Consider the following 27431-nt stretch of genomic DNA (forward strand, 5'->3'; position numbering starts at 1 on the left):
TAATACACAAAGAAGTCTATGGAACAAAAGCTTTTAAATATGATTAGAAATCTTAGAAGAGAGAAATATATATTTTTTAAATTTTATAAAAATAAGTAAACTAACGATAGTAAATATCACCTACTGCTAAGATAATACTCTTTTTAAATTTATTTGTATAATTAAACCTAATTCCATCGATGTGTACCACTCGTCATTTTGTCCCTCATTTTTATAATGGATGTATCGACTAATTGTATATATATATATCTTATACGAATATAAATATTTTTACGTTGCACCGTTAAAATAAGATAAGGCATATTCTCAGAAATTTTTTAATGAGAGCAATAGGTTGTCTATTATTATCAATGTTTTATAATGCTATACATGTAATTTATATCATCCTTTAAATATTAGACAACCTAGTGTTCTTGTGCATTTTATAAAATCTAAAATCAAATCGTTTGAACACAAATTTTGACATTTCTATCATATGCGTGTTAGAGATATAATAAATTCCATTTTATAAAATATACTACATAAAGGCCTGTTTAGTGGATATTGGCAAAAAAGCCTGCACATTTAAACTGAAAAATATAAAACAAACTAGAAAATCATACATCAATATAACTTTTGTATAGAGTTGGTTATATATTGTGTTAAATCTTTGCATACTATGAGCTTGCATATTTTGTTATCAAATATCATCGAAGCGTATCTAAAATAAAACAAAATATCAAGAACAGTTGTTGAAGCATAAATGTTTTTGCTTTTATTACGTTTTTGTTTTGTTACAGAGTATATGAGAGCAATTTGATTTTTGACATTATTACATTAAAATACATGTACGTGCGTGTAAGAAAATTTCGAACTTTAAATTTGATATCTATAGAACAAAAGTTTATTTTATCTCATATAGGTCATATTATACATACATATTATCTAGATATAGTATGCAAGCTTGTATCGTGTACTTGGTAATATGTTAGTACACAACTTTTTCCGCTTGTAATTATAAGACATTAGTAATTACAAAACGTAGAGTAAACCATCCGCATTTATCTCACGCGCATTGTATTATAAATATTTATTTTTTTTTACATATTCGTTTTTCTCAAAGTTTTACTTTTACTCAACTTTATTATACAAATCTGCCTTTACATAACTTACGTGACAGATGCTAACATCCAGGTACTATGTCACGAGGTATCTTGAAAGACATTTTTATAACTTATGGAGCATAAAATGTCTGTAATATCAGATTGAAAAGTTCTTTTTCTCTTTCGTCGAATGAAATATTTCGTATTTTTAATATAATTGATTATGTGCAAGCAATACAGTTCATTAAAGCCTCCACGAAGCAGGCCATAAAGTGCATTTCATGTATTATTAACTGTGTATTACATATATCACCATATTATTAACTTTGATAATAAATAGCATAGTAACATTAATTTTTCTTAATAAATGTTGGTTCTTTTCTAAATATGTGCACACATTGGGACACAACATTTGATACAGTATATTCAGTAACTGTTATCGTTTGTTTAAGATATTGACAAAATTTCTAAATTTCTGTTGGGCATCTGTCATCTGTGCTAATGTTTCCTCCATCATATTGCGCAATTTTGATAAATCGGGCATTTTATCGCACGATTCAATATTTAATAGTTCTGTAAAGAATTGCTCCCAAGCAGCTTTTTTAGCATACCTGTATTTTTAAGTAAATCTTTAATGTATCATACCCTTTACAACTTTATAACTAAAAAATACTTTTGTTTAAATATAAATACCTTGGTATTTTCGATGTGATAAACCAACGACCACCAATATTCGAAACTCTCATATAATTACCAAATAGTAGGCAATGACTTGTCGCTGCTAAACAATACAGATCAGTCTGATACGTCCACGGTTTTCCAGTTTGCATTTCGATACACGTAAAATCTTCTGTTTTTATAACCTGAGTAAATGTCGTTTTTTCTGGTAATAGACTCATATCTATACTACATCCAAAATCTATTAACTGTATCGTCGGCCTTACATCTTCCGTCGGTCTAAAATTATATTTATAAATGTAACACGGTAGATTTGTTTCATAAAATATAAATATATCATGTAAATGTACATACAAACGCATTAAGAGAAAATTGTCTGGTTTAATGTCTCCGTGGATTATTTGACATTTGTGTAAATATTCCACAATTTGCAATATTTCAATCGTGAAAAATATAGCCAAATGTTCTAACAATGGTTTTCCCGTGGTAATTTTTATTTGATTTGTTACTGCTAATAATGTTCCAAATCTGGAATATTCTGAAACTAATACACTACTATTATTCGCGACGTATGCCATTGAGACATCCATAAATCCACGTAACTAGAAAAAGAATTATTATTTATTATTTATTAAAGTCGTTATTTATGAATACTATAAATAAATATTTTACCATATGTGGGTTAGTAAGACGATTTTTTATTTCCCTAGTGATATAAAACTCCCAAACCCAAGCAGGTTTTTGAGTTTTCAGGGCAACTATTTGACCTGTTTGCAAATTCACTGCTTTGAATACTGTACCGTACGTTCCCTTTCCAAGGCACTTTCCCAAATCGTACGCTTCAGTACCTAAATACGTGAAACAAGTAAAGGTAAGAAGTATCGAAACAACGAAAAAATGTTTCCATCTGATGTTTTTACATCGAAATACACTGACCAAGCGTAATCATAGTAGAAGGCACAAGCTTATTTAAGTTAATATTTAATCTCACATATCCCTCTGCATGATATGGCTGAGGAAATTTTATTTTTTTTAAAAGACCAGTTATCAAATTTCTATCGAAAGGATTTATATTTCCTGAAGGTAGTTGGAAAGTTTCTTCCTCAGCTTCTTCCATTGGTTCGTGGTGCTCTTCACATTCCATTGTATCAACTTTTTCTTTTTGTTCTATTTCGTTAAGTTTAAAATTAATTGATTTTCGTAGATCACAATTCTTCTTAATTTCAGAAGTAATTTGATCCACATTACGTTGTACCGTACGCGGACTTTGAGCGTGCACAGCTTGAATTTGGGTTTGTAATTTTTGTTCGTAAGGTTGGTTTGCAGAAAGAGTAACATCTTTTATTTCATCTTCTCCACCTTGTTAGATAAAAAATCTTCCTTCATATACAAAAAATGTTACAATAAATAAAAAAATGTTAATATATTTGATTAAAATACCTCTAGTAATACTTTGTTCTTTTATAGGAACCAGATCTTCTTTTGTTAATGTAAAGCCCAATACAGTATTTCTTGTATGGGTACTGCTGCCAGAACTGCTTGAAATATATTCTCTAGTAGATTCTAGTATGACACTCAACTTGTCTTCAGTTTCTGCATTTGGTGCCTCTGAAGAGCTGTAAATGAGATATGAAATAAATATAAATTGGAATGTTGTTGTACTAATTAATTATGTAATTAAAAAGTCGCATACGGTAGAGGTGCAGCACACTGATTTGGATATTGTGAAGTTCCTTCTGCTACTTTGTAAGACTGCCTAAATTGATTAGTCATAGGTGTAGAACTTGTTAATTGTGTATTAAATGCTTCTGTGTAACAAGTATCATTATTTCCCGTCAATGGACTAATACCAAGACTTTCGTCAATATATAAGTTATTTTCATCTGGTGCTTTTGGCGTCATATTTTCTTCTAGTGGTCCATTATAATCAACGACGATAGCATTTTCTTTATCTTCGGCACTTTCAAGATATTTAATATCTCTACGATTCATTCCTGGAGACTTTATATACGGTAATTCGGGTGGCATCCTGTATGGTTTGCTAGTTTCAATGTCTAATTCGTTATATGGGGGATAATGAAGCTGCTTTTGAGGCTCTACATTTTGTTGTATTAAGGTAGATTCTAGCTGTGAAGGATACTGCTGATAAGCAATGTCATTGGGCATTATGGTGCCATAAACTTGTTGAATATGTTGTATGTGTTGATGTGCTTGGTGTGGCTGATGGTGAAGGTGTTGATTATGTGATGGTTGATGTTGTTGAGGATGAGATTGATGATGTTGAATCTGACTATGAGACTGCAAGTGCGAGACATGGGGAAGAGTATGATGATGAGAAATCACGTGAGCCTGTTGATGTGCTTGAATTAATTGTTGATGATGCTGTGAATGATGCAGTCGGGAATGAGGTTGTTGTACTTGTTGCTCATGTACTTGTTGCTGTAATTAATTATTTTAAGAATTAGTATAATAATTTCCTACATATAAAAATCTTTCTTTATATATAACTTATATTATACCTGCATTTGATATTGGTATGTATTATGTAATCCGGGATTACTATAAGAATTTTGATGTTCTTGATTAGAATAACTTTGATGAGCAGAATAATTCTGGTGATTTTCTTGATCATTATAAGGTTGTATGTTATATCCCGAATGATGTTTGCTGTTTGACATTGCATGCTGCGTCATTGAACTATCCATATGTATATCAAAAGATAATTTGGTCTTGGCATCTGAAATTCTAGGTGTCATAGGAGTACGAAAATTAGGCGTTGTAGGCACTGTATCCGGAGAGCGCCACATGTCTTGTACGACTGACATTGCTTCTTTCGTATTAACGGTAAGACTTTGTCCGAGTAAATGTTCTTCAGGCTCAGTGTTTAATGATGATGTATGATGTTGATGCATAAAACTAGACTGTAATTTTCGTTGCGAATTCAATTCTGCTTCCATTCTCTGAGCTTCGAGTCTTTCTGCTTCGATCCTTTCGGCTTCAATTCTTTCTGCTTCTAATCGTTCTAATTCACGTTGCTCTGCCTTACGCCTTTGAGTTTCTAATGCTTGAGTTTCAGCTTCATACTGTTGTCTTTGGAGTTCTTGTTGTTCAGCTTGAAGTCTCTGTCTATCCAACTCAAGTTGTTCGGCTTCCCTAAGTTGTTGTTCTACTTTCCTTTGTCTCTCTGTTAACTCTTGTTGTTCAAATTCTTGCCTCTGTCTTTGCAATTCTTGTAAAGATACATTGTGTCTCTGATGTTCAGATTCAAAACCTTTATGCTGCACTTGATGATTAGTCCCTCTTATATCTGACACATCATGCTTTTTATCTAAAGTTTGTGCTCTATAAAATATTGATCACAATTATTCAAAATAATTTTATCATCTAAATAATTATTAACAAAAATAAATTACCTTTGTAAATACAACTGGGCTCTTACTTCCTCCATACTTTGATCCATATTATTAGCATAAACTAATTCTTTGGGATAATGTGGCCTTAATATAATATTTGGATTTGGAGGATCTGGCACAAATACAGGCACAGTTAAATGCTCTGGGTATTTGCTACCATCAAAAAAATATGTATGGTTTGGAAATAATCTTAGATTGTTTGCATCAAAATCATCTGGTTGATCCTCGTGAACTAAGATTTAAGTAACAATAAAATGCATAAAAAAAGCGATCTTACGCATTAGTAATATTATTTTGTTGTAAATAAAATTGCACCTTTGAAAGCTAACTTTGTACTAGGTGTCATTAACGGATATCGTCTACCTCCACCATTCCATGGGCCAGGTTTAATTGTATTTTCTTTATGTACTGTATCTTCTACTGGTACATGATCTAATATACTTGAATTTTTCATTTCAGCTGGCATATCATCCTATAGAAACATCTCGATGTATTTCTATACTACCGTATTTTGAATATCTTAATACTTTTATACCTGATATACTTGTATCCTGGAATTTGGCCGAGTGTGATGCATCGTCGATGGAATTTGTGGAACTGTACCAGGAAAGTGTTCGCGTACTCGATGTCCAGTACGTATACTACCAATTCTTTTCCCAGCTTTTATTGCTTTTAAAGAACTAAAAGCCTGACGTTGTTCAAGCAATGATACTTCATTACGATCATCTGTACGTCCTAATGTTTTACGCGCAACTGCGAGTTGGAAGTTTCTACAATGGATGAAGTGCATGTTATTGTGTTAATAATTTTGTTAGTATTTGTATGTTTTGTGATTAATACTTGTGCGCATAATCTAATTCGTCCTGTGGTTCTGCTAAGGCAGATAAACCCATTAAATAAACTTCATCGGCACGTTTGTAATCTTCTATCTGTTCTAATTCAAAAGCCCATGCCCTGTACATATCTGCAACCATAGTCCCAATTCCATTGTTATGTAAAAGTTGATACAATTCTAATGGATTTTTTTGCATACTTATCTGCAACCAAATGCTTATTTTATAAAATAACAAGAGAGACATTTCTTTAACATAAAATATGTTTTAAATATCTTACATAATTAATCCAAAGACGTATATATCTACGATCTTGGTGATATTTGGTCTCTTTTTCAAATATAGCTAAACATTGTTGCAAAAGTTTCCCAATATGTGACTCATGTCCACTTTTTGGGTAACTTTGTTCTACCCAAAGTATATATTCATACCAACTTTCTAAAGGATCATCTCCTTCATAATTTTTTATTGCATCTTCATACATCCTAAAAATATAACATGAAATTACTATTTTAGGATATAATGAGATAATCATGATAAATTATAGAAAAACTTTACTTTGAAAACTATTAATTTAATCATAATTCAATAAAAGGAATTGTTAATTGTTAAACTCACTGTTTTTCTTGTAAGAGTAATTGTTGAACATCTGCATCCTCTTGTGCCCTTAATGCAGTTCCTAACTGTGCAGCATTTCGTCCATAACGTAATGGTTGAATATTTTCTTTACAAAGCGCAATAACTGTAGCAGGATCCATTCTTAATTCTATAATTTCTTAATTAAATCACCTTATATTCTAAAAATAAAAAGATTGAAATAATAAAAAGTTGATAGATTATTTTTTAAATGTCTGTATTAAAGGTATTTCAAACTGTATTCAAAAATTGGAACAATAGAACTACATGTTAAATTTTAAATGACTCATTATTCAGTGTGTCACAATGCAACATATTAGTGATTATATATTGTTATAAAGTGTGAGAATGTAGGAAATCGAATAGATTTTAAGTCCGTAAGTACTTAATCCATAAAATGTATTCAGTTAAACATAATGCAAACAGTCATTCAAGCTATGAAATAGTAGGACAAAGCGTAAGCAACGTCTTTTTAGGAAACACTTAACCTTTCACACGTACTAAAACTTTGCATAATATTCTTCGAATCGCGGCGGACCTTCAAATTTGAATAAATCTAGTCTTGATAACTCCAATAAGGACGCTATCAGTCTAGGTTAGGTTAGTTTTTCATTTAACGGCTACGGCCAACAACGGTTTTTCACTGTCTTCTGCTACGCTGTGCTTTAAATGATGCAAGAGTTACCGTCCCACTAATCACGAATTTTAATTGGATCTACTATGCGAAATAATTGAGAACTGATGCAGCCAGAGATTTATCGTGCTTAATATAGTTTTCACGCAAATCTCTGTTGAAAATTACCAATAGGACAGCTGTTGCAGAGGGACTTCGCATGATCTTCGAACTTCCACTTCGTCACTGTTTCTATAGTAACTTGGCAGATTGGTCCAAAATTGGTACGCCAGTGATCTTATCTTTTTCCTTTTTATGATTATTATGAAAATTCATTTCAAATCATTTGGAAGTTTCATTAAAAATTTTTATTTATCAAGACATATCATTTAAAATACACATACTTATGTATTATATATAAGAGATAGTATAAAATTTACTATATCTTCATGCTGCGAATGCTATTATTAAATAACTTTGACTCTCATTTCATTGCATAGAAATCGATTTCTTTTTACTTTTCAGCATGCGGCTCTAACTTTCAATTTTAATCGAAACAAATGCAATATGAATTCTTTATACTCTTATATACATTTTTTACGAGAATTAACAAAATTATTAATGAAATACAACTATAATTACGTACTCTTTTATACATTTGTACAGTACGCGCTTTTTCGATTAAAAACATTAATTGATACAAAATATAACTGGATTATTTTGTCTGACTTTATTCTGAAGAATTTAATAAAACAATTTTATAATGAAAAGAATTATTATATAGACTGTTATTCTTGTTTATTGGCAAACATAAAATATGTTAGAATTACTACACCAACTTGGTTTTATATATGTTCTACAGTATCTATAAAAAAATATAAAGTTTTAGTTGTACCTTTAAATAACACTGATGAAATTGAAATATTTACATCAAATACTATGAAATATAATATAGAAAATGCATTGCATTGCACTATTGATAAATGTTTTTTATGTAAGTACAAAATATATTTTAATGGACAAGTGATTATAAGAATTTGATAAAAAATCGATTTTTCCAATCTTTTTCAGTGCCAGCAAAAGATGACACTATTAACTTTGCTAGAGAAGCCAAAATTTCTATGATTTCTAATCAATATGAAAGCACAGATAATTTAATAAGTACTTTATTAGAAAATTATTTCTCTGAACCTAGATTTTTAAGAAAAAATGATTTATTTAGCATTAATATAAAGGAATATATATTGGACCAAATGTATTTGCATACCAATCCTTTACTGTCTGTAATATATTTTAAAGTCAATTCTATCATCAATGATAATAGAGATTTTACAGATAGTGATACTTCTTATATTTTATATGGAGAAACCACACTCATTCAGGAACCGGATATACATAGTTATCTACCTCAAAAACATTTTATTTACAATCAAACCAAAGAGAAGTATGTAAACTCGTATCCATCAAGTTTAGCAGCACCTCTGGAACAATTAGAGCGTTGCATTTTGCCATTTATTAATCATGGTAAAGATTAATGTTTAAATATCTAATTGCATCTAAGTAATATAAATTAGATATTTAATGCTTTATTTCTTAAACAGATATACAATTATCAATAAAGCCAATATTTCTTATTAAGGGTGCACAGGGTTTAAATAAACGTAAATTAGTCCAAATATTGGCTGAAAAAATAGGTTTAAACTTTCTTAATACAGATTTTGCTGAAGTTCAAGCTTTAACATCAGCAAAGACAGAGGCTAAATTACGTATTGTACTGCGTAATGCTGAACAATCTGTACCATGTATCCTGTGCTTAAATAATATAGAGGTACTTTGAAGATATTTTTGTTAATTTATTTGCAAATATTCTAAGATAGTACTTGTAGGTATTTGGAAGAAATTCTGAAGGTCAAAAGGATGAAAGAGTGATATCAACCTTTTCCAACGAAATAAATTCATTATATAATAAATATTTAAGATATCCAGTTATTATAGTAGCTACTACAAATGAGTCTGATATACCGGCTGAACTAAACAGAATTTTTATCGAAACGATTGACGTGAAACATCTAGATCAGAATGAAAGAACGAATTTAATTTCGTGGTTACTCATGAAACGAAATCTCAATCATCAGGTCAATTTATCAAAAATTTCTGGGATGTGTTCTGACTTTCGATATTCAGACTTATCGACATTAATACTCAATGCCGTAAAATTTCACTGCAAAGATAGTACTAAGAATTTGAAACCATTAACACTTTTACAAGAAGATTTTGATAAAGCTTATGGTACACTTTTAATGCTGTAAAAATAATTATTATTTACAATATATCAGCTTTAATTCGTTCAATTTCATTTACAGAATACATGCAATCGATATATACAGATTGTAAAGGTGCACCGCGTGTACCAAAAGTTTATTGGGAAGACATAGGTGGTTTAATGAAGCTGAAACATGAAATAATGCGGCGAATTCAGTTACCTTTGATGAACACTTTAGGATTCGGACAATCTGGTCTTCTCTTGTATGGACCACCAGGAACCGGAAAGACGCTTCTTGCTAAAGCTGTAGCGACAGAGTATCAGCTTCACTTCTTATCAATTAAAGGTCCTGAAGTGTTGAATATGTATGTCGGTCAAAGCGAGAAAAATGTTAGGCAAGGTAAAGTAATGAAAATACGTATTAAACATATATCTGAAAAATAAAAAATGCAACATCGTAGTGTTCGAGCGGGCAAGAGCAGCAGCACCTTGTATAATATTCTTCGACGAATTGGACTCGTTAGCACCCAATCGTGGACGAAGTGGAGATAGCGGAGGTGTAATGGATCGTGTGGTATCCCAATTACTCGCTGAAATGGATGGTCTTGACTGTTCCAGTAGTATATTCATTATAGGAGCCACAAACAGGCCGGATCTGATTGACCCAGCCCTTCTTAGACCTGGTCGATTCGATAAATTATTATATGTAGGGATTCATTCCGATCGTGATTCACAATTTAATGTGTTAAAGGCACTGACTCGTAAATTCAAATTCCATGAAAATGGAGAAGAATTAGAAAAGTTAATATATCAATTACCTGAACACACAACTGGTGCAGATTTGTATTCTATCTGTTCAAATGCATGGCTGAATGCTGCGCGAAGAGTTTTAAGTAATTATCACGATAACTCTAACGATATTAAATTGGACGAATATGTTGGCGTAGAATTGGAAGACTTTTTAAAAGCCACACACGAATTGATTCCATCGGTTAGCAAGGAAGAAGCAGAAAGATACGAAAAAATGCAGATAGAATTATCTTCTGTATCGTGATGTACCCAATTGTGTTTTAAGCATCAGGTAAAACATCTTCCAGTCTTATAAACGACATGTTATTTTATTTGGAGAAATATGTAAAATAATTTTTACAACGAATAATTCAATCAAGAAAGATATCTACCTTCTATTCTAGGTATTGCACCAAACGGTTCATCTTACATGCTAGTGCGCGATAGAGGACGTAGTAGTACCGATTGATTTTTTTCGAGAGAACGGTCTTCAAAATGATTGTAACACGTTACAGTACATACCAATCTCAAAATAGTATACAATGTAGAAAAATAGAGTAGCTGAATTCATCGAGTACCTATATCGGACTACGAAATTTTGTAACAGAGGCTAATAATTCTTTTCGCAAATGGAATTGAATGATTATTTTACTACACTTGTTAATAAAGTATGTAAATAAACATCTATTTTTGTTAAATATAATCATTGTGTAAGTTTGTAGGACAAATCGTATCCATTTAAATGACCGTTATTTTATTTATGAAACAACGCTATTCACATTCTTGCATTTTGCAAGCGCAATACTGTGATTCTTGTCCAATTTTTTTAAACATTTTAATTGCCTTCTCCAAAATATACAGTCTAATATAACGAATTGTTCCTGTTTTACAGGCGGCATTTAACAATGTACTTCATTCGATTACAGAATAACGACATTCCTTTGGTATGATCGCGAGGTAGGATCGATTCCAATGTAATTTGTCCACGACATTGAAGTGTGCTTCGTTTTCTTCATCGTTCACGACGACAATATTTAATTATTACACGGAAAGAATTAAGTCTTTCTTTACAATTGTTAAGATATGACTTGATACGACAAAGAAAAGTCACAGAATTTCAAAGAATCGTCGTTAACCGTAAGTTCAATTATCTTATAGGGAGAGGCTTTACAATTACGAGTATTTTTATTTTTGAACTTTCGTAGATTACTCAAATCAAAACTATTAAAAATAGTTTCAAAAGCAAATCGCATGATCTAGTATTCGGTTCTTTCTCTTTACACTTTTCTTTCTAAATATAATTAAATATCGATTAACAATTTTTACCTCTCATGCATCGATGGGTCTATTCAGTGCAGTCGAAAATTATTAAAACATAAGTATCACATTTGATAAATAACGCTAATCACTACATGCGATCGACGAAACATTTCATACAGTTAATATCAATTCTATGGAGCACATGAAAAATATTCAAGGGTATTTTGCATCGGATTGGAACGAATATAACTTGCGCGTAGTTAAACTCGATTTATATATTCTATGTATATGAGGTATTATTTCAAATATTTTGTAAAAATTTGATCTGAATATTCCTTTTCTCAAGGAACAAGCAAAGACAAATACATATGTGGATAAAAAAGGGAGAATCGTTTAAATTAGCTTATTAATAAATTTGGCCACTGTACAATCGTGTAATTGCATGCAGATGCTCTTTTTAAAAATGTATATATAAATCCTTGTCTTAAGTATTTAGATTGAAAAATGTAGTTATTGGAGAACTACGTAGGGAAACATGTGGTAGCAATTTTCGCTTGCATCGATCGCGGGAAACGAAAGACTTTGTACTCAGCGGCCGCGAACTATTCTTGTAAAGTTCAAAACTCTTACTTACATTTGTAACATTTGTCGCGTCTTCTCGCAGTTTTAAGCAGTCTTCTTCTATTTGTATTGATCGTGTATATATGTGAATATGTGTAAGGAAAAGAAATACACTGGTATTTCAGAATATCTTCTACGAAGATTGTTTCGACATATGGTGCGTGCAAAAACGATCGAAGATATTGCCGATTAACTGGGCAGGAAATCTTTGTCGGCTCTTGGTGCGTGTATTGCTCGAATTTCCAGATATCTGAGCTTGTGGGGGGGAAAAAACGATTTTTTCCAGTAATCAGCGATAGCAAGTTTTACACGTTTCTACTTATAATGTACATTAAAAGTGCGGCAAGTAGAGCCAGTTACGATTCTTCTGTATTTAATCCTGAAACATAAAAAATAAGGAAGAGACCGTGACTAAATCTGGTCTTTGTAAAAGAAGAAATGCGGTTACTACTTTTTTCTACCGTATCAAATTTATTAGTCTATCATGTATTGACTCTTTTCTTTTTCTTTTTTTTTTTTTTCTTTTCAAGGAAAACACTATCGTTCAATAGAATTATGAGGTAGTGTCCATTAAAATGTGAATAACACGATAATCTGTTGCTGCTTTTTTTTAGGTTTGCACTTTATGCATACCTGGTCAAGACGATTTCGTGGCAAATTCGTGTAGTATGTCACAAGCCATTTCAAGATTGTTCCTAGTAATACCGAGAGCTCTAATCACGGCGTCTTGTGCGAATCCGAGAGCCGTCAGCTTGGAAATGTGTTCGACGTTCACGTTCTCGTATGCCGCGGATTCTGGCTTAGAAGAACCGGTGGGATTGTCCTTACCTCTCATCAGGGCGGACAATCGAGCTGTATTCGCTTCCAGATTAATGTTCCTCACGACGTGTTGTCTCGTACCGGGTATCACGATCGTGTTCTCGTAATGGTGATCCTGTCTGTTGTGCTCTTTGCTGGTTGCTTTTGGAGGTCGTGGCACCGACAATGGTGGTGGAACCGGTGGCACATTATTGCTAGACGTCATTTGGCTGGTCATCGCCGAAGATCCGCCACTGATACGACTAGATTTCTCAGGTAATGTCGGCGGTGGTTGCTGTTGCGTTGTGGACAAATGATTTCCTTGTGATCGACGAACGTGACTTCTGACTACTGTAAACGGTGCAGAAGGTGGCATTGGAGACGGTGAAGAGGCACGATGTAGCATATCGTACCCTGTTTCGGAGTTTACTGGTAAAATAAAACAAACATCGATGTTATAAAACAACTTAGTTAGACAGAATAGAAAGGAATAATTAACATCGCAACAAATTCTGTTTCTCTAAATTGTTTTACTTTTTATTGCTTACTGTTATTATTTTGCTGATTGTCAGTATTAGAATTGAATGTCGTTTGAGCTGTCGATGAAGGTGGTGGTGGAGCATTCTCTTTTGGAACAGTTAACAGACGACCATTCCTCAAATGATTATTTGGCGTGGGGGATGGAGAGGGTCGTCGAGGAGGTAGCGGCGGGCTTGGCACAATTCTTCGTGTCGAAACTGGCGAGTTTGTTGGACTGGAATCTTCTTCTTCATCCGAATCGTAACACATCAATCCACAGTGACCATTACACAAATCCATGATTTCCTAAAACATTAAAAATAAACGAAAAACATGCATTAATATCTATGATATAGGCCAACAGAAATAAGATTGTTTTAGTCTGATAACGTTTGCTATTATTTAACGCAAGAAGACGCATAATTGCGTAGAAAATATATTTTATTCGATTCTGATTTTAAGTAATGATAAATTTGTTAATAATTAATAAAATTCTATAATCGAATAAATCTTTTTAAAACTATATTGAGTAAACAAGAATTGTTTAAATTAATATAAAGAAAAAGAATGTAGCAAAAAAACCTGTATGAGAAAGAACATCACAATTAAGAACGAGCATAATTACAAAGCGATAAAGCAGAAGGTCATAATGCATTTATTCACTTACCTGCGTTCAATGAGTCAAAATAAATTTCCTTCGGCTATGTACATTATCGATTAGTTTTCGATCATGCAGCGGGCAGAGCAATGGACCCAGTAGATAACATTATGAAATAAAGATAAACGATCATGCGAACGATATAACGATGTAACACCTTGGTTCATTTTCAGTAGTTCCCTGTTGCTGGAACACTGATTCAATAGGCGTGGAAATTAGAATCCAGCAAAAGGGATGCATGTATACAATATGCAAAAGTAACACGATGTAATGATAATACAATTTTATTAAAAAAAAAAGAAAAGAAGATAGAAAAAGAAAAAACGAAAAGAAAACAAAGAACATATTTCTCAGATCCCTAATATCTTACAATGAATAGGAAGAAATGTACGCTACAATTTGTAATGTTTATGAATTATTTATTTTAGACCTCTTTCATTGCTGGATATGCACAGCATGAATGGATCTAAATGACTGATCAATTAGCAGCACTAGTCATTGTACAAATTACGCTAATGGATACACGTGAACGCAGTAAAAAAATCTATCTTTAATTTTAAGTTTTTAGTGCAACATGTCGTAGACTTTGTTTTACTATCTATAGATTCGTAGATATAGGGATACGTGATACTACGCTTAAGAAATTATTACTCCCCTTTTTTAGATTACTAACTGCCAATTTATATCTTAAAAAAATATAAATTTTATTTTTATGGTGAATTCGACTTTTTAATTGCTCTTGCATGCATCAATGCATACAGGATCTACAGCAGTAAGGTATTGAAAAAAAGGAAAGGGAAGATGATAACGTATATACCACAGCATCAAACTTCGGCATGAAGTGCTACCATACAATCACTGGTATAACTCCTTAAAGTTCATTTTATGCGTGAATAGAATAAATAATAAATATTTTAAAGTAAAGAAAAATAATAACATCTTTTCCCTGATAAAGATGTCGCATGTTATTACATTGTTTCTATCGCCAACAGGTACATAATTAATTCTAATAAAATACAACGAATGAACGACTGTTCATCCATGGGTTACGTAGCATTCCTATTGCTCGATGTAAGCAACGTCATTTCCGTTGGAAGATCACTCTGTTTTATATATCTGCCTCTTATCTCTTAGTACTACAAAAATCACTATTTCCTTTTGTTCTATACTTTTACCATGTCATTCCTTATATTCGTGAACATAATTCGATATACACATTAATAAAAAACCAATTAATAAAAAGAATTTAAATTTATATCAAACAAAACACGAAGCGAGGAGTGTCGAATCAAGGTCTCGTTAAACGGATTTCAGTTACAGCGAAAGATTTCCTAATTGTGCGGACATAACGCAAGTTTATGAACGGGTTAATACTCTGTTGAAAAAATATTGACGTTACAAATCTCTTATTTAATAAATAATGCAATCATATGTAGAGATGAAGCATTCTAACTTCAAGTCTTGTATGCATACACCACAAAGAAGACGCTGCCAGCTATACATTGGCACATGCATTTAAAATATGATTGGTTTCTTGATTAGTCGCGAGCAAAAACCTTTACTCTATTGTACAAATGTGATCCATATGTAATTATTATCGTAAAGTTGATATGGGCATCGACTACAATGTTATCTCTAAATATTATCTGTTTGTCGTAAGTAAAATGTACGTTCCATTATTTTAACTAAATCGTTGCACAGCAAGTACAACATAGTGATGTGTATGTTAAACGGTACGAAGAGTGTGACTGAGTGCAAACGCAGTTGTAGTAATGAAACAAGAACGGTGACTCGTACAATAAGCCCTCGATTTTGTAATGCAAAAAAGCAACCTACCTTAGGGTCTCCATAAACCGGAAGATTTTTTGTAAATTGTGACACATACAAACAAGTAATTTAAAAACACATGTTAGTTTAAATAAACACGTGAACTGTAAAAAACATTCATATTAATCGTTTGTAAACTTAGGCTTTCTCAGAATTATTCTGTGAATTATTCTATATACAAATAATGCAAAAAAAAAAAAAAAAAAAAAAAAAAAAGAAAAATGAAAAGAAAAATAGAAAATACAATTCCAACGAAGCTTATATAGAGACAAAAAAGTTGGTCCCTTTTTACATTATTTACTTTCCGAAATATTAACTTTAGTAAGTTCGTCATTATATTTAAACTTGCATACCTCATAAGAGGTATCACGTTTGATGATAATTCTATAAATGACATGACATGACAATCGTACAAACTCGAGATCTCACATGAATTGCATGAAGCATTCTTTAAAAATGGGGTGTGTTGCTAGAAGTTGTTATACATAGAGCACACTTAATGTAATGAGGGTAGGTGCTACTCCTAGTCGGATACCTCGGTGTCCGGGTCAAGATCCCGTGTGGGAGTCGACGCATTACTAGCAGATGCTGATTGTGTTCCCGGTCGATGTGTTCTTCGTGGATCGAACGGATCGATTACTATTTGTTCAGTCCCTTTAATTTCAGCTCGACAAAATGGACAACCTTGTCCCTCAGAATCCTACAAAAGTATTTACTTGTTTTTATTCTTACGGTATTTTCTTGCAAACAATTCGAAAACATATAGATTAAGTAAAATATTAATACCTGCCAAGCTGTGAGACATGGAGTACAAAGAAGATGTCCGCAAGGTTCTATCCTCACATCTTTGTCATTCTCTGCACAAATTTTACATAATTGGAATGTACTACCCATTTCGCAATATAATTCGTACTGTTCTGCTGTGACTTTTATGTGTTCTTCAGGAGTGGGTTGAACTGCCCATGTTAAATCTGGATTTATATTACGGCCATCAGGGTATAAGTAGCTAAAAACAAATTATTAAGTTTAATTAGAAATCTTAAACTAGTAATTTTTTATGAGTAATTAAATAGTGTGCTTACAATCCTTCCCTATATCCATCTAGCAGTGCTTGACAAAGACTTTTGTTGTGAGGTATTGTTTGGAGGATATCGCCATCTGATGTAACATAACCAATAGCCCACTGTCCTAACCTCGTGCAACTTAGTCTGAATACATAACTTCCAGGTCTAGTACTACAATACTTTTGTAAACGTGCTTTCACTTCGTCATAAGTAAGAAAAGCTACATATCCAGGATGTGTCACAGCCAGAATTTTCCAGTTACGAAGAAGTGTAGACCATGGTTGAAATAACCTATAATAATAAGTAAATTTATTATAATTATATAAGACAAATCGCTTTTTATGTTTACAAACTTACCTCGTAAATACATCGAATTCAAAGTTTGAGATATAATCATTGCACGTGAGATCTATCGTCGATTTTAATGCCATGGCTTGTAATCCAGAACTTATTGGATGAACTTCATTTAACTTGTCTTTGAAAACTTTCCATGGAACCAGCGTACTGAAAACATATATAAAAGTGACTTTTTAGTAATATATGTACAAACAATACCACTCCAATAATACGGTCCTAACCTAACAACTAACCGATATTACATTATTTACAACATACATAGTTATTGTAATCTAGATCATTATAATTAATAAAAATGAATTTGATGTCATTTTTCCTTGTTACAAAATATTGAGTAACCGGTTCGCATACAGGTGCATATTGCGCCTGTATGGGAGCCAATAAAAGCTGTAAGTTCATAACTGATACGCCAGTGTAAAGACAGAGCTCTTGGAGTGCAGTTCTATCCCTAGTTTTCTCTTTGCGACATTTGACTACATATTGCCGGTAAGGTTCATTTAGTTTCCTTTACAAACGTTATATTCTCAAGTTTCATAATCATTTCATAAACACCTTCATTACATCGCACAAGAAAATCCAAAATTAAAACAGAATGATTAGGCGCAAAATATCACAACTCATGCAATTCATTGAGGTTTATCCAGTGAACGACAGATGGCAATCGATTTAAGCTTGCCGTAAACATTGTCAAAAAATATTCACTTCATCGTTTTACTTTATTCTATTTAATACATTATTTCAAATATGATTAACTTTTACTGCGATTATGAAAAATATTACATAATTCGTACAAACAGCACAAGTTTACTCGGTTGAAGTACCATATAGCTTATCACATGTAATCCAAATAATCAGTTGATTATAATACAATAAATAGAATGATGATTTTACGTTTTGCTAAGTTACAAAATAAATACAAGTAGTGCTTATATAAAACTTTTCATAATATAAGATGTAGTGTTTGTACTGAAAAATTTCAGGAACATAGTTGTGCGTCTTTATTGACTGAAGAATGAATATTTTAAAATTACTACTGCCAGTGGGTTTTGTTCAAGTCAGAAATTTTTCAGGCACGTACTACAAGTTTGATATCTACCGTTTCCCTAAACCTGTTGTTTCCCTGTTGCAAGAAATGAAAAAGCTTATTTATATTAAAAAAACACCATTATGACAATATTATTTTGGAAAAAATATCATTTTTGATATAAACACCAAAATCTAGTCATTAACTTCTAGGTGTGCTTTCAAAGAATCTATTTCTTCAAATATTTATTTCATTGAATATTCAAATTTCAACATATCCGGAAAGTCGTGACGCAGCGTAAGTGAAACGACGTACGTCTCACATATCATCTTTACTGAATGCTCGCAGTATCACAATACAGTGTTACACAGATATACAATAATATCCCACAAGAATATTGTAACAATGAAAATAAGATTGTTATAAATACCCCGCTAAATAACATATTCAACTATCATGCTAAATGTAACCTTGTTGCATACGTGATCGATATTGTCTCATGTTGATGGCAATACAATCTACGCATATCTCAAAATCACGAATTATCGTTATACGACGTAAACATCAGTTAGAATGAAAAGCTTTATAATAAAAGATATACCTCTTATATTTAAATGTTAAAAAGATGAAAAGGATGAAAAGTACAATATATAATTTTTATTTGGTGGTGTGTTTTTTGATATTTCTCTCGATAATAATAACAGTGACAAAGCTCAGTAGTAGTAATATCCAATTTACTAATGTTATTAAAAAGTATTTTACTTCCCCCATGTTTGGTATGTGCTTCTAATATCCTGAATAATTCACTTGTTATATAAATTACATTTTTAGAATTCGTATTAGATTTTTTAATACATACATTGAGATATTTTAAACATCGATCGAAATTATTTCAGTTATAGCAGCAACCATGAGTGGGAACGATAATTACAAGGAAGCGAAATCGATTTACGATTTCACTGCTAAATCCATAAAAGGTGAAGAAGTTCCTCTATCCAAGTAAGTAATATATTATGTGTTCATCCATGTTCAGGGACGTGTGAATATATTTTTTACCTACTTACAGTTACAAAGGTCACGTTTGTTTAATCGTAAACGTAGCATCAAAGTGCGGCCTTACAGCCACAAATTACAAACAACTGAATGAACTGTACGATGAGTATGCTGACTCTAAAGGTAAAATATACAAATTATATCCGTTTTATTTTCCGAAACGATTGTTGAAAGATCGTGCTTTTAGGTTTACGAATCTTGGCGTTTCCCTGTAACCAATTTAATGGACAGGAACCAGGAGGTACCGAAGAAATATGCAGTTTTGCCGATCGACAAAAGGTATAGGAATGCGAATCTCTTAATCCGATGAACATTCTACCATTTTGATTTTTATTAAGTACACTATTATATTTTGCTTCAGGTTAAATTCGATATATTCGAAAAGATTGACGTCAATGGAGACAAGGCGCATCCTTTATGGAAATATCTAAAGAAAGAACAAGGAGGAATTTTGGGTGATTTCATAAAATGGAACTTCACAAAATTCATCGTGAACAAAGAAGGCAAAGTGGTTGAACGTCATGGTCCGAACGTGGATCCCAACAGTTTGAAAAACAATTTCGAAAAATACTTCTAAGCATTTTTCTACTATTATTTAATATGTATGTAATGATTTTTATTAGTAGCACTATTTGCAATCAACCGATATCGTTAAGAACGATATATGAACTGTGAATTATTCTTATCCATTATAAGCTTTTAGATAAATAGTTTTTTTATTCAATGAAGTTTCTTATTTAGTTATCGAATATTGCACATCTTCTATTTGTAAACAAGTGTTGTAAGTATTGATATTATATCAACGAGGAAATAAATGTTATATCATCAAAAGATCGCGTTTTCAGCACAAGAAGATAATATACTTTATACATGTATAATATATGTACTTGTTGCAACGTTCATTTATTAAAATTTTTCATTTCACTACATTTATAGCATTGTTTCGTTTAAATGATTTTACATTTTAGTCGCACGTTTTATCAAAAACAATGCTTTGTTACAAGCTTTTCTCGGCGTGTTTTACTCTGCCTCTTTTTATGGTGGCAAATGTCTGTCCCGCGCACTTTTGCGCTACGTCACGAAATTCCTGACCTTGTCTATTTTTAGCGTCATTAGTGTCTTTTATTTAGCCATCAATCTGCAACCCTCTTCTCTCCATCTTTCTTAACATAGTGAAAATCAAACATAGTCAGGCCTGATTCGATGTCACGCGATTTTGTCTGATTCGCAACAGCCTGCCCAGGGAAACTGATTCAACGTCCTGTGCTTGGAAAAATAGGTCAATGTATCCCAGGCAGATTCGAGTAACACGATGACATAATTACAGGCCATCATGTCCCCAGCGGGTCAAGGCGAATACTCAACTCGGTCCGTGAAATACTTCTCTACCTATAATGTCCCCCCCCTCTTTTCCCTTTTTCTCGTAACGCATTTAAAATTCATATTACGAAAATAGACACCTGGCGTGTTCGAATAAGAGGATGAAAAAGAAATAGAAGGAGCAAAAGAAGAAAGAACTACGATTCACGGAGTTTCGTGTCCTTCCTGAATTTCAATCCTGAGCCGCTTTACGTCATCATTAAACTGGGTCACGTCCTCTATTGCAGGAGTACTATCTCGGAATTGAATGTTCCGTGATATATCTGTATTGCACACGCGTATGTATACATCGGCGATGCGTGGCCAACGTACAAAACGAAGCTGAGAGATACTACCGCTACAATTAGTCGTCCTTGCTTGCCGACCGATCCAAGCCTCACCTCCATTCATAGATCGCTGCTTTTCCAACGTACCTATCTTTCCATCCGTACGATATTTTCGATTTCTGTGCAACTACCGCTCCAAATTTAATCGTCAAATCTAACGTCAAATAATTTTACTAATCTTTCATATTTTATAACATCAGGGTGATAGCACGGCTCCTTTTAACAATTTTAACTCGCGATCGATTCTGCGCTGTTATAGAGATTTTGTTAAGACAGGTACTAAAAATATCGTGCGGTAATATATTAATGATTAGATGACTGAGAACGATGCGATGGTAAGAATCCACGAGCCATCGTTATCACGCAGCTCTTTCGAAATTTATATATCTTAGCGGACAAAAGAAAATCCCGAAATGATCGACAGATAATTGTATTGAACCTTAAAATCCAACACACAGTTCTCAAATTGATACGGAATTTTGTTCCAGAATTTTACTTTCTCGTTGTTCCATTTGGTTTAACGATGGACGTAGCGCAAAAGGGCAACACGACCCGAACTTGAAATTTGCCTGCTTCTAATTACACCTTTCGCATTCACGAGGTAAAGTTTCTAACCATCGATGGCTAAATGTGATTACGCAATAGACGGCAAAAATATACCCATGGAAAATGTCAGTGGAACGATCGGAGTACATAGCGCGTTTCAAGGATGGTTCGCTTATTTCAAAGGTTTTGCACGCTCGTGTGAATCCGTCGGCTGATTCCCTTGACGATGGATGCCTGTGTTAATCGTATTATCGGTATTATATCGGGTATCACAGTCATTGCTCTACTAAGCCAAGGATGGTTTTAAAGGCGCACACAGAACTACTACGCGTCGTGTGTCCACGCGTTCTTTTATATCCGACCGATATGTAATTAACTTTCAAACACATGCTTGCCTTTAACGTCTAAATGCATCATTGCGTAATCGGTACGCGCTTTAAATCTCCAAACTATATTTGAAACACGAAAGAAACAGCTAAGAACAACTAGGAAACGCCGTACTTTACTGCCTGCAAGCATATCGTGTATATAGCATCCCACGGTTAAGCTCTGCAATTATTCCACACCTTTCTACCTCATCGGAAGACTCTTTCGTTCGAAACAATTATCTGCTCGTAGATACGAACGACGCCAAACTCCAGTCCTCTCGCCGATAAGAGATACGATTTACCGAATAAACGAAAGGAAGCAAACACTTGGCTGTTCTGATAAACGTAAGTAAAGAGTAGGATCCCGGTTCGTGGACGCGGCCACACCGATTCGTACAGTTCGCTCCGCTTAATTCGCTTTAATCGCGACGTCACGTCCCCTTCCTTCCGCTTCGGCTCACGTCCGGATGCGAGCTTAACTGGCCGACTACGAAAGGGGAGGAGGGTACAGACCTCTTTGCTCGTAACTCTTCAGACACGGATAGCTGATACGCATCGGTCCTACTCTATCAATGTGGTTCCAACCCCTGCCGACCGGAATTAATATAGTATCCTCCGCTAACAATAAGTATCCTCCGGGACGAGCATGTCTTGCCTTTCACACACCTCCATTTTTCCCACCCACGCCGTTAAACGTCGCTAATGATTTTCAACAGTTTGCCTGCCCAACCTATTTCCAATACTTCGTCATTCGTGGGTCTCCTCGAACGAGGCTAGCGCGTTTCTTCGTCTACCGGATTACGACGATTCCTATCTGCTCACCTTCTTCACTCTCGTTCTCTTCTTTCTTCGATTTTATTCCATCTCCTGTGTTCGGGATTTTACTACGTTCTACGCGTTGCACGCTTCGGAACAGAAAATGTATTTGTTTAGCGAGTTATATCGCGTAATTCTTCAAAGTTTACATTGCCTTATTCTGTGCGAAAGTTAAAAAGGAAGGTCGAGTCGTAAAGCTACCCCCGCAAAGATATTTGTATATCGGTCATAAAAGAAGCGTTTTTCATTGCTTGGAAACGCAATATGGTTGCAATGATATTTTCTTTTGTTCCATTCGATCGAGGTGTTTTCTCGAGAACAAGAGACCTTCGAGGGCGAGAGAACACTGCATCGTACTGTAAAGTCGAACGAGGCTCGCAAACGCGACATATTGCATCCGCGTCGACGCCCTCTTTTCAAGACATCAGATCCGCTGTGCACCTGATACCCGATATCTCAAGAATAAACAGAGGCGTGCAAACATCGGGATTCTTTCCAACGGAATTCCAAATATATCGATCGCTTCGACGTCGCATCGGTCGAATTAACGCGTTCCTCTCTTTCTACCTTTAGTTTTAGAACGGATGCCGTAAGTCGATGATTCACGCTCTTTCTTCTGACTCTATCTAAACGTTTGATACACCGCTACGCCGTATAAAATATAACGCACGAAAGTCGCTGTGAATATTGGCCACTTTGTCCCCGAAGAGGACAGAGACTCTGGCGTTCAATTATTTTCACCAGAGGGGAAAAGGGAACCGGAGATACGTTAATGAAATAATCGTAGGAGACGAAGAAACCGGAATGTTCAACCTCGTTGAATTCCATTCTGCCTCACCACTTTTTTCTCATATGGCTTTCCCAACCCACATCCGGATGTATCGTTATAAGTATACATCGTAGTGAAAGAGCAGAAGAGAGAAGATTCTGCCCCCCAGCTCGAGCCAGCACAAAGTACAATCCTTCGCGACTATAGATTACAGAACGGTGCAACGAATCCACTACTATCCTCCCATCTCCTCTCTCTGTGTCACGGATAGATGACTTCGGTCTTCTTTTCGATAAAAGCTCATCCCTTGCCACCGTTTCCGGTATACTCGTCATTAAAAACATCCATTAACAAGTCGAGGATACGTTCGCACGCGAAACGTGGATTTCATTTCGTCCGAATACATTAGCGTGTTACGAATCGATGCGCCGATAAAGGAAAACCCGAGTTTGGAATTACAGAAAAAAAAAAAAAAAAAAAAAAATGGTACGTGGGACGAAATGAAATTTTCTCAAGGAATAGTTTCGTATCGTCGTAATGCACGTTCGATTTGTTTTTCGAGGTATTTTCTTCTTTCGAGTTACGTCATCGCTTTGTAAAGGTCTGTGTTCGATTTTCTCTGTTAATTGCTTTCTTTGAAAGCGACGCGCATTATGCGCCGAGAAGGTCGATTAAAAATACCGAGGTACAAGATAATATTTCAAGATATCTTACACAGCGTAATAACGATAAATATTGTTTCCGGTAAGATAAATCACGACTTACGCTTATCTCATCGACGCCGAATTGAACGCGCAGGAAGAATACCCAGGGGTTTTGCTTGATTAAAGAGGCAGAACGTAACAGCGCAAAGAGCGTAACATAGGCCACCGGATGTCCGCGGATCATTTGACCGGAAACTGAAAGTTCGCGCATCGGCGTAATCGAGTCGGCTCGCCGCATGTTAATCATACTGCAATCGCCCGCATCCTACGTTCAAAACAAGAACGGTTCCCCGATAAAAGCTCTTTAAACTCCTGTTTAGCTTTCTTGGAAAACGCGTAGGCTTCGTACTTCGTCTACGAACGTACGGTTTGACGAAGCGGGCGATGGAAACGATTTCGAGAAATTAACCGAGAGAGAAACGGAAGAAGTACAACCCACGACTGGAATCTCTCCTTTGCTCTTCTCCCTGGCGATGTTTAATTTAACTGATTCCGCGCCGCATACAGTATTAATGTTTTATCGTTTCTCAGGAAATTCGTTCTATTTTTAGTCGCGTATTTTCTACTTTCAACAACTAACTAACTAAACAATTGTGTATAGTCCATTACTATCGATTGATAATAGACTATATTGCAACATCATCGTAACGTAGAGAAACATAAATTACAATTAAAACATTTATACACGGTGTACATGTGTACATATACGAATGGAGATGAAATGATAAATAGTTGCATTTATATTCTTACAGCGGCAAAGAAAAAGTAAGAGATAACCGCATATACGTGATATGTATCTTAGTGTGTATGCAAAATCCATGGCGATGAGTGGCTGCGGAACGCGTGTGACGAAAGGGTATTCGTTCACGAGTCTCGTGTTCTGACAAATCGTGACGATCTCTCGCGACACCGTACAGCAGTCAGTCATTCATGAATTGGCTCGAACTGCTGCTCGTTTATTTATACCGGCTGATAAATCGCTACGCGGCACGTAGCCCAGAGCGCACGGCACGCGCTTCCCGATACTGTGTCATGACGTATTCCAGTAAAAGTAGGTGTATCAGTTTTGTAAAACGATACTAAACCACCGGCCCCCCAAGAATAGTAACCAGGAAACGGATCTAACCAATCGATCCGCCGTTCTACCAACTTCCCCGCCTTACACGTCTCTATCCCTCTTTCTCACTCTCTCTCTCTCTCTCTCTTATCTTTTTGTCAGGATATAGGTATCTCTAGACTTCAAATAATCGTAGATCGCTTTCCTAGTCTTTTCATTCGTATGTTGCAATACCTGTCAATGAGCTGTAACCGATCACTGACAATAACCCGATAACGATTCATTCTGACAATTTACACGGTTCAACAGTCCACAACCAAGTATAAATGAAATTCCGATTGCACCGGAAGCAACTTTGTGCCAATACAGCGGTAACTGTTACTCGATATACCGAACTAAATCAACGACCGCGTTTATCGCTTCATCGTCTAAATAACCGATATTTCAGACCGGAAACATAAAACACGATTCGTCTTTTTTTTTTTTCAAAGTTAAAAGGGAACTGATACCATAACGTTTTTAAATCTATACGTTTTACGTACATTAATATTATTGCTTAAAAGAATTGCCTACAATTGTGTCTACATTTCTAGTATGTAATTAATCGTAATTTTAATAAGAAAAAGCCTGTAACAATAGTAACATTGTTAAATTATTATCAAAACAATAGTAGGTACAGAGTGACTAAAATGATTCGATTTTCATTATTCGAGGACGTGCGAAAATACAGTTCTTCCTTTATACGAGTTCGTACATAAAAAAGAACACTTCCGCTAGCGATGAAGTACATTTCACGAATGGCGTCAGGTGCAAACCAGTAGACACGTCCCGGTTTTTGGTGCATGTACTAATGTCAATATCAATGAGACGCAGAGCCGTTTTTAGGTTAGGTGTGCGCACGTGCGAGCCACAGAGCGCGCGTTTATTATTCGTTTTTACGCACGTCAGAGTGGAAAGCACACGCGACGAGACAGGTGTCCTGTTTACATGATCAAAAACAAAAAGGAAGAACCAAAGAAAAAAAGGGAAAGGATGATTAAACGATACGCACCTGATTCCAAAGCTTTCTTTCCAGAACTCGGCCGCATCTGCTTTAGTAATACGGAATTTATGTCCAGCAAACACACCATTTGGGAAAATGGCCTTCAATTCGGACAGCATGTGGCTAAATACAAGGCTAAGTTTGGTCAAATTTCTACGATAATGCGAAGTTTCATCGAACATCTTTTCTTTGCCTTCCTTGAACAACTTGATCGCTTGCTTGCACTTTCTCATAAGGTTGTTGATGAATACACAAAAGTGTTCGTTGCTATGTAACACCTGCATCCTGTCTTCGTATTTGCTATATATCAGTCTCAATCGTTGATACGTATCTGGTAGAATATCCAGGATAAACGGTGGCGAATTTTTCAAATTCATCCTCTGATGTTGACATAACTTGACTACCTTGTCCATAAGTTTCCAGGTCTTATCCAACATTCGCTTGTCGGTCGAAAGTTTCGGCAGTGTCATAGGATCAGCAAAACGACCATGAAGCTTCTGGAAGATCGAACCTATGTGTACAGCTCGAGTACGACTGCTATGTCCTCCCGACGACATCTTGACGTGTGCGTGCATATCCCACGACACCGGGACTCCTTGGTGCTCGCTCTCGATGCGAGTCCCGCGCACTTTTACACTTCACCTTCGACAAACCCACCGACACCTTGCTTTAGGTTAGCTTGCCCTGCACTCGCGTGATACAATATACTGCATTTCCTTCAACGAGACGCGTTCATTACCTCGACGACCTTCTCACGAAGTCGCAGCCACGAGATATACCATAACGTTGTACGATACCACATCCTACTCTTTCTACTCCGTACTGACAACACCGGATACCTACGAGTCTACACTGACACGACCAAGCGTGCCCATAGCTCGTTAATTATGGTTTCACTCGCCTCCGCGTGACGCTTTGTGGCGCTCTTATAGCGC

The 27431-nt window shown here is 34.8% G+C and overlaps 4 protein-coding genes across 10 annotated transcripts; 2 read left to right on the forward strand and 2 right to left on the reverse strand.

The window, feature by feature from the left end:
- Positions 1 to 1068: 1068 nt before the first annotated feature.
- On the reverse strand, positions 1069 to 7558 carry LOC117238311 (serine/threonine-protein kinase pakA-like). Of its 5 annotated transcripts, none has more exons than XM_033503167.1 (15): positions 7445 to 7558; positions 6625 to 6803; positions 6287 to 6491; positions 6014 to 6210; positions 5709 to 5943; positions 5489 to 5645; positions 5174 to 5405; positions 4280 to 5102; positions 3454 to 4199; positions 3201 to 3376; positions 2697 to 3119; positions 2433 to 2608; positions 2115 to 2362; positions 1776 to 2039; positions 1519 to 1693 (listed from the first exon to the last, which is right to left on the reverse strand). In XM_033503167.1, exons 2-15 carry the CDS (start codon positions 6762 to 6764, stop codon positions 1519 to 1521), a joined length of 4197 nt encoding a protein of 1398 aa, XP_033359058.1. In that variant the 5' UTR covers positions 6765 to 6803; positions 7445 to 7558. The 5 variants fall into 5 exon arrangements, with proteins under 5 accessions (XP_033359031.1, XP_033359058.1, XP_033359040.1 ...); XM_033503149.1 differs by lacking the exon at positions 7445 to 7558 and adding an exon at positions 7144 to 7286; XM_033503158.1 differs by lacking the exon at positions 7445 to 7558 and adding an exon at positions 7131 to 7272.
- LOC117238331 (peroxisome assembly factor 2) lies at positions 7398 to 11028 on the forward strand. Its single transcript, XM_033503188.1, has 8 exons — positions 7398 to 7539; positions 7781 to 8249; positions 8327 to 8779; positions 8857 to 9083; positions 9142 to 9544; positions 9619 to 9918; positions 9980 to 10599; positions 10712 to 11028. Exons 2-7 carry the CDS (start codon positions 7823 to 7825, stop codon positions 10570 to 10572), a joined length of 2403 nt encoding a protein of 800 aa, XP_033359079.1. The 5' UTR covers positions 7398 to 7539; positions 7781 to 7822; the 3' UTR covers positions 10573 to 10599; positions 10712 to 11028.
- Positions 10616 to 27356, reverse strand: LOC117238337 (E3 ubiquitin-protein ligase CBL-B). 2 transcript variants are annotated; one of them, XM_033503199.1, is made up of 8 exons: positions 26506 to 27356; positions 17412 to 17558; positions 17073 to 17345; positions 16777 to 16996; positions 16526 to 16690; positions 13535 to 13811; positions 13017 to 13415; positions 10616 to 12567 (listed from the first exon to the last, which is right to left on the reverse strand). In XM_033503199.1, exons 1-8 carry the CDS (start codon positions 27069 to 27071, stop codon positions 12545 to 12547), a joined length of 2070 nt encoding a protein of 689 aa, XP_033359090.1. In that variant the 5' UTR covers positions 27072 to 27356; the 3' UTR covers positions 10616 to 12544. The 2 variants fall into 2 exon arrangements, with proteins under 2 accessions (XP_033359090.1, XP_033359086.1); XM_033503195.1 differs by having other exon boundaries at positions 12822 to 13415.
- On the forward strand, positions 17746 to 20319 carry LOC117238361 (probable phospholipid hydroperoxide glutathione peroxidase). Of its 2 annotated transcripts, none has more exons than XM_033503222.1 (5): positions 17746 to 17897; positions 19332 to 19434; positions 19502 to 19611; positions 19676 to 19767; positions 19850 to 20319. In XM_033503222.1, exons 2-5 carry the CDS (start codon positions 19346 to 19348, stop codon positions 20063 to 20065), a joined length of 507 nt encoding a protein of 168 aa, XP_033359113.1. In that variant the 5' UTR covers positions 17746 to 17897; positions 19332 to 19345; the 3' UTR covers positions 20066 to 20319. The 2 variants fall into 2 exon arrangements, with proteins under 2 accessions (XP_033359113.1, XP_033359110.1); XM_033503219.1 differs by lacking the exon at positions 17746 to 17897 and adding an exon at positions 18398 to 18481.
- Positions 27357 to 27431: the final 75 nt, after the last annotated feature.

The sequence above is a fragment of the Bombus vosnesenskii genome, unplaced genomic scaffold, assembly GCF_011952255.1.
Source record: "Bombus vosnesenskii isolate JDL3184/JDL3185 unplaced genomic scaffold, Bvos_JDL3184-5_v1.1 scf7180000013264, whole genome shotgun sequence".
Classification (NCBI taxonomy): domain Eukaryota; kingdom Metazoa; phylum Arthropoda; class Insecta; order Hymenoptera; family Apidae; genus Bombus; species Bombus vosnesenskii.

Excerpts from the sequence above, each read along its gene's own strand:
- LOC117238311 (XM_033503140.1), bottom strand. The coding sequence starts at position 6,764 with ATGGATCCTGCTACAGTTATTGCGCTTTGTAAAGAAAATATTCAACCA. Across the intron at positions 6,211-6,286 it reads TACGTCTTTGGATTAATTAT|ATAAGTATGCAAAAAAATCC; the intron begins GTAAGATATTTA and ends ATTTGGTTGCAG. Across the intron at positions 5,646-5,708 it reads CCAGGATACAAGTATATCAG|GATGATATGCCAGCTGAAAT; the intron begins GTATAAAAGTAT and ends ATGTTTCTATAG.
- LOC117238361 (XM_033503219.1), top strand. The coding sequence starts at position 18,424 with ATGAATATTTTAAAATTACTACTGCCAGTGGGTTTTGTTCAAGTCAGA. Across the intron at positions 19,435-19,501 it reads GAAGAAGTTCCTCTATCCAA|TTACAAAGGTCACGTTTGTT; the intron begins GTAAGTAATATA and ends ACCTACTTACAG. Across the intron at positions 19,768-19,849 it reads GTTTTGCCGATCGACAAAAG|GTTAAATTCGATATATTCGA; the intron begins GTATAGGAATGC and ends ATTTTGCTTCAG.
- LOC117238331 (XM_033503188.1), top strand. The coding sequence starts at position 7,823 with ATGAATTCTTTATACTCTTATATACATTTTTTACGAGAATTAACAAAA. Across the intron at positions 9,545-9,618 it reads AGATTTTGATAAAGCTTATG|AATACATGCAATCGATATAT; the intron begins GTACACTTTTAA and ends TTTCATTTACAG. Across the intron at positions 9,919-9,979 it reads CGAGAAAAATGTTAGGCAAG|TGTTCGAGCGGGCAAGAGCA; the intron begins GTAAAGTAATGA and ends GCAACATCGTAG.
- LOC117238337 (XM_033503195.1), bottom strand. The coding sequence starts at position 27,071 with ATGCACGCACACGTCAAGATGTCGTCGGGAGGACATAGCAGTCGTACT. Across the intron at positions 16,691-16,776 it reads CATGTCTCACAGCTTGGCAG|GATTCTGAGGGACAAGGTTG; the intron begins GTATTAATATTT and ends ATACTTTTGTAG. Across the intron at positions 13,416-13,534 it reads CAATCAGCAAAATAATAACA|TAAACTCCGAAACAGGGTAC; the intron begins GTAAGCAATAAA and ends TTATTTTACCAG.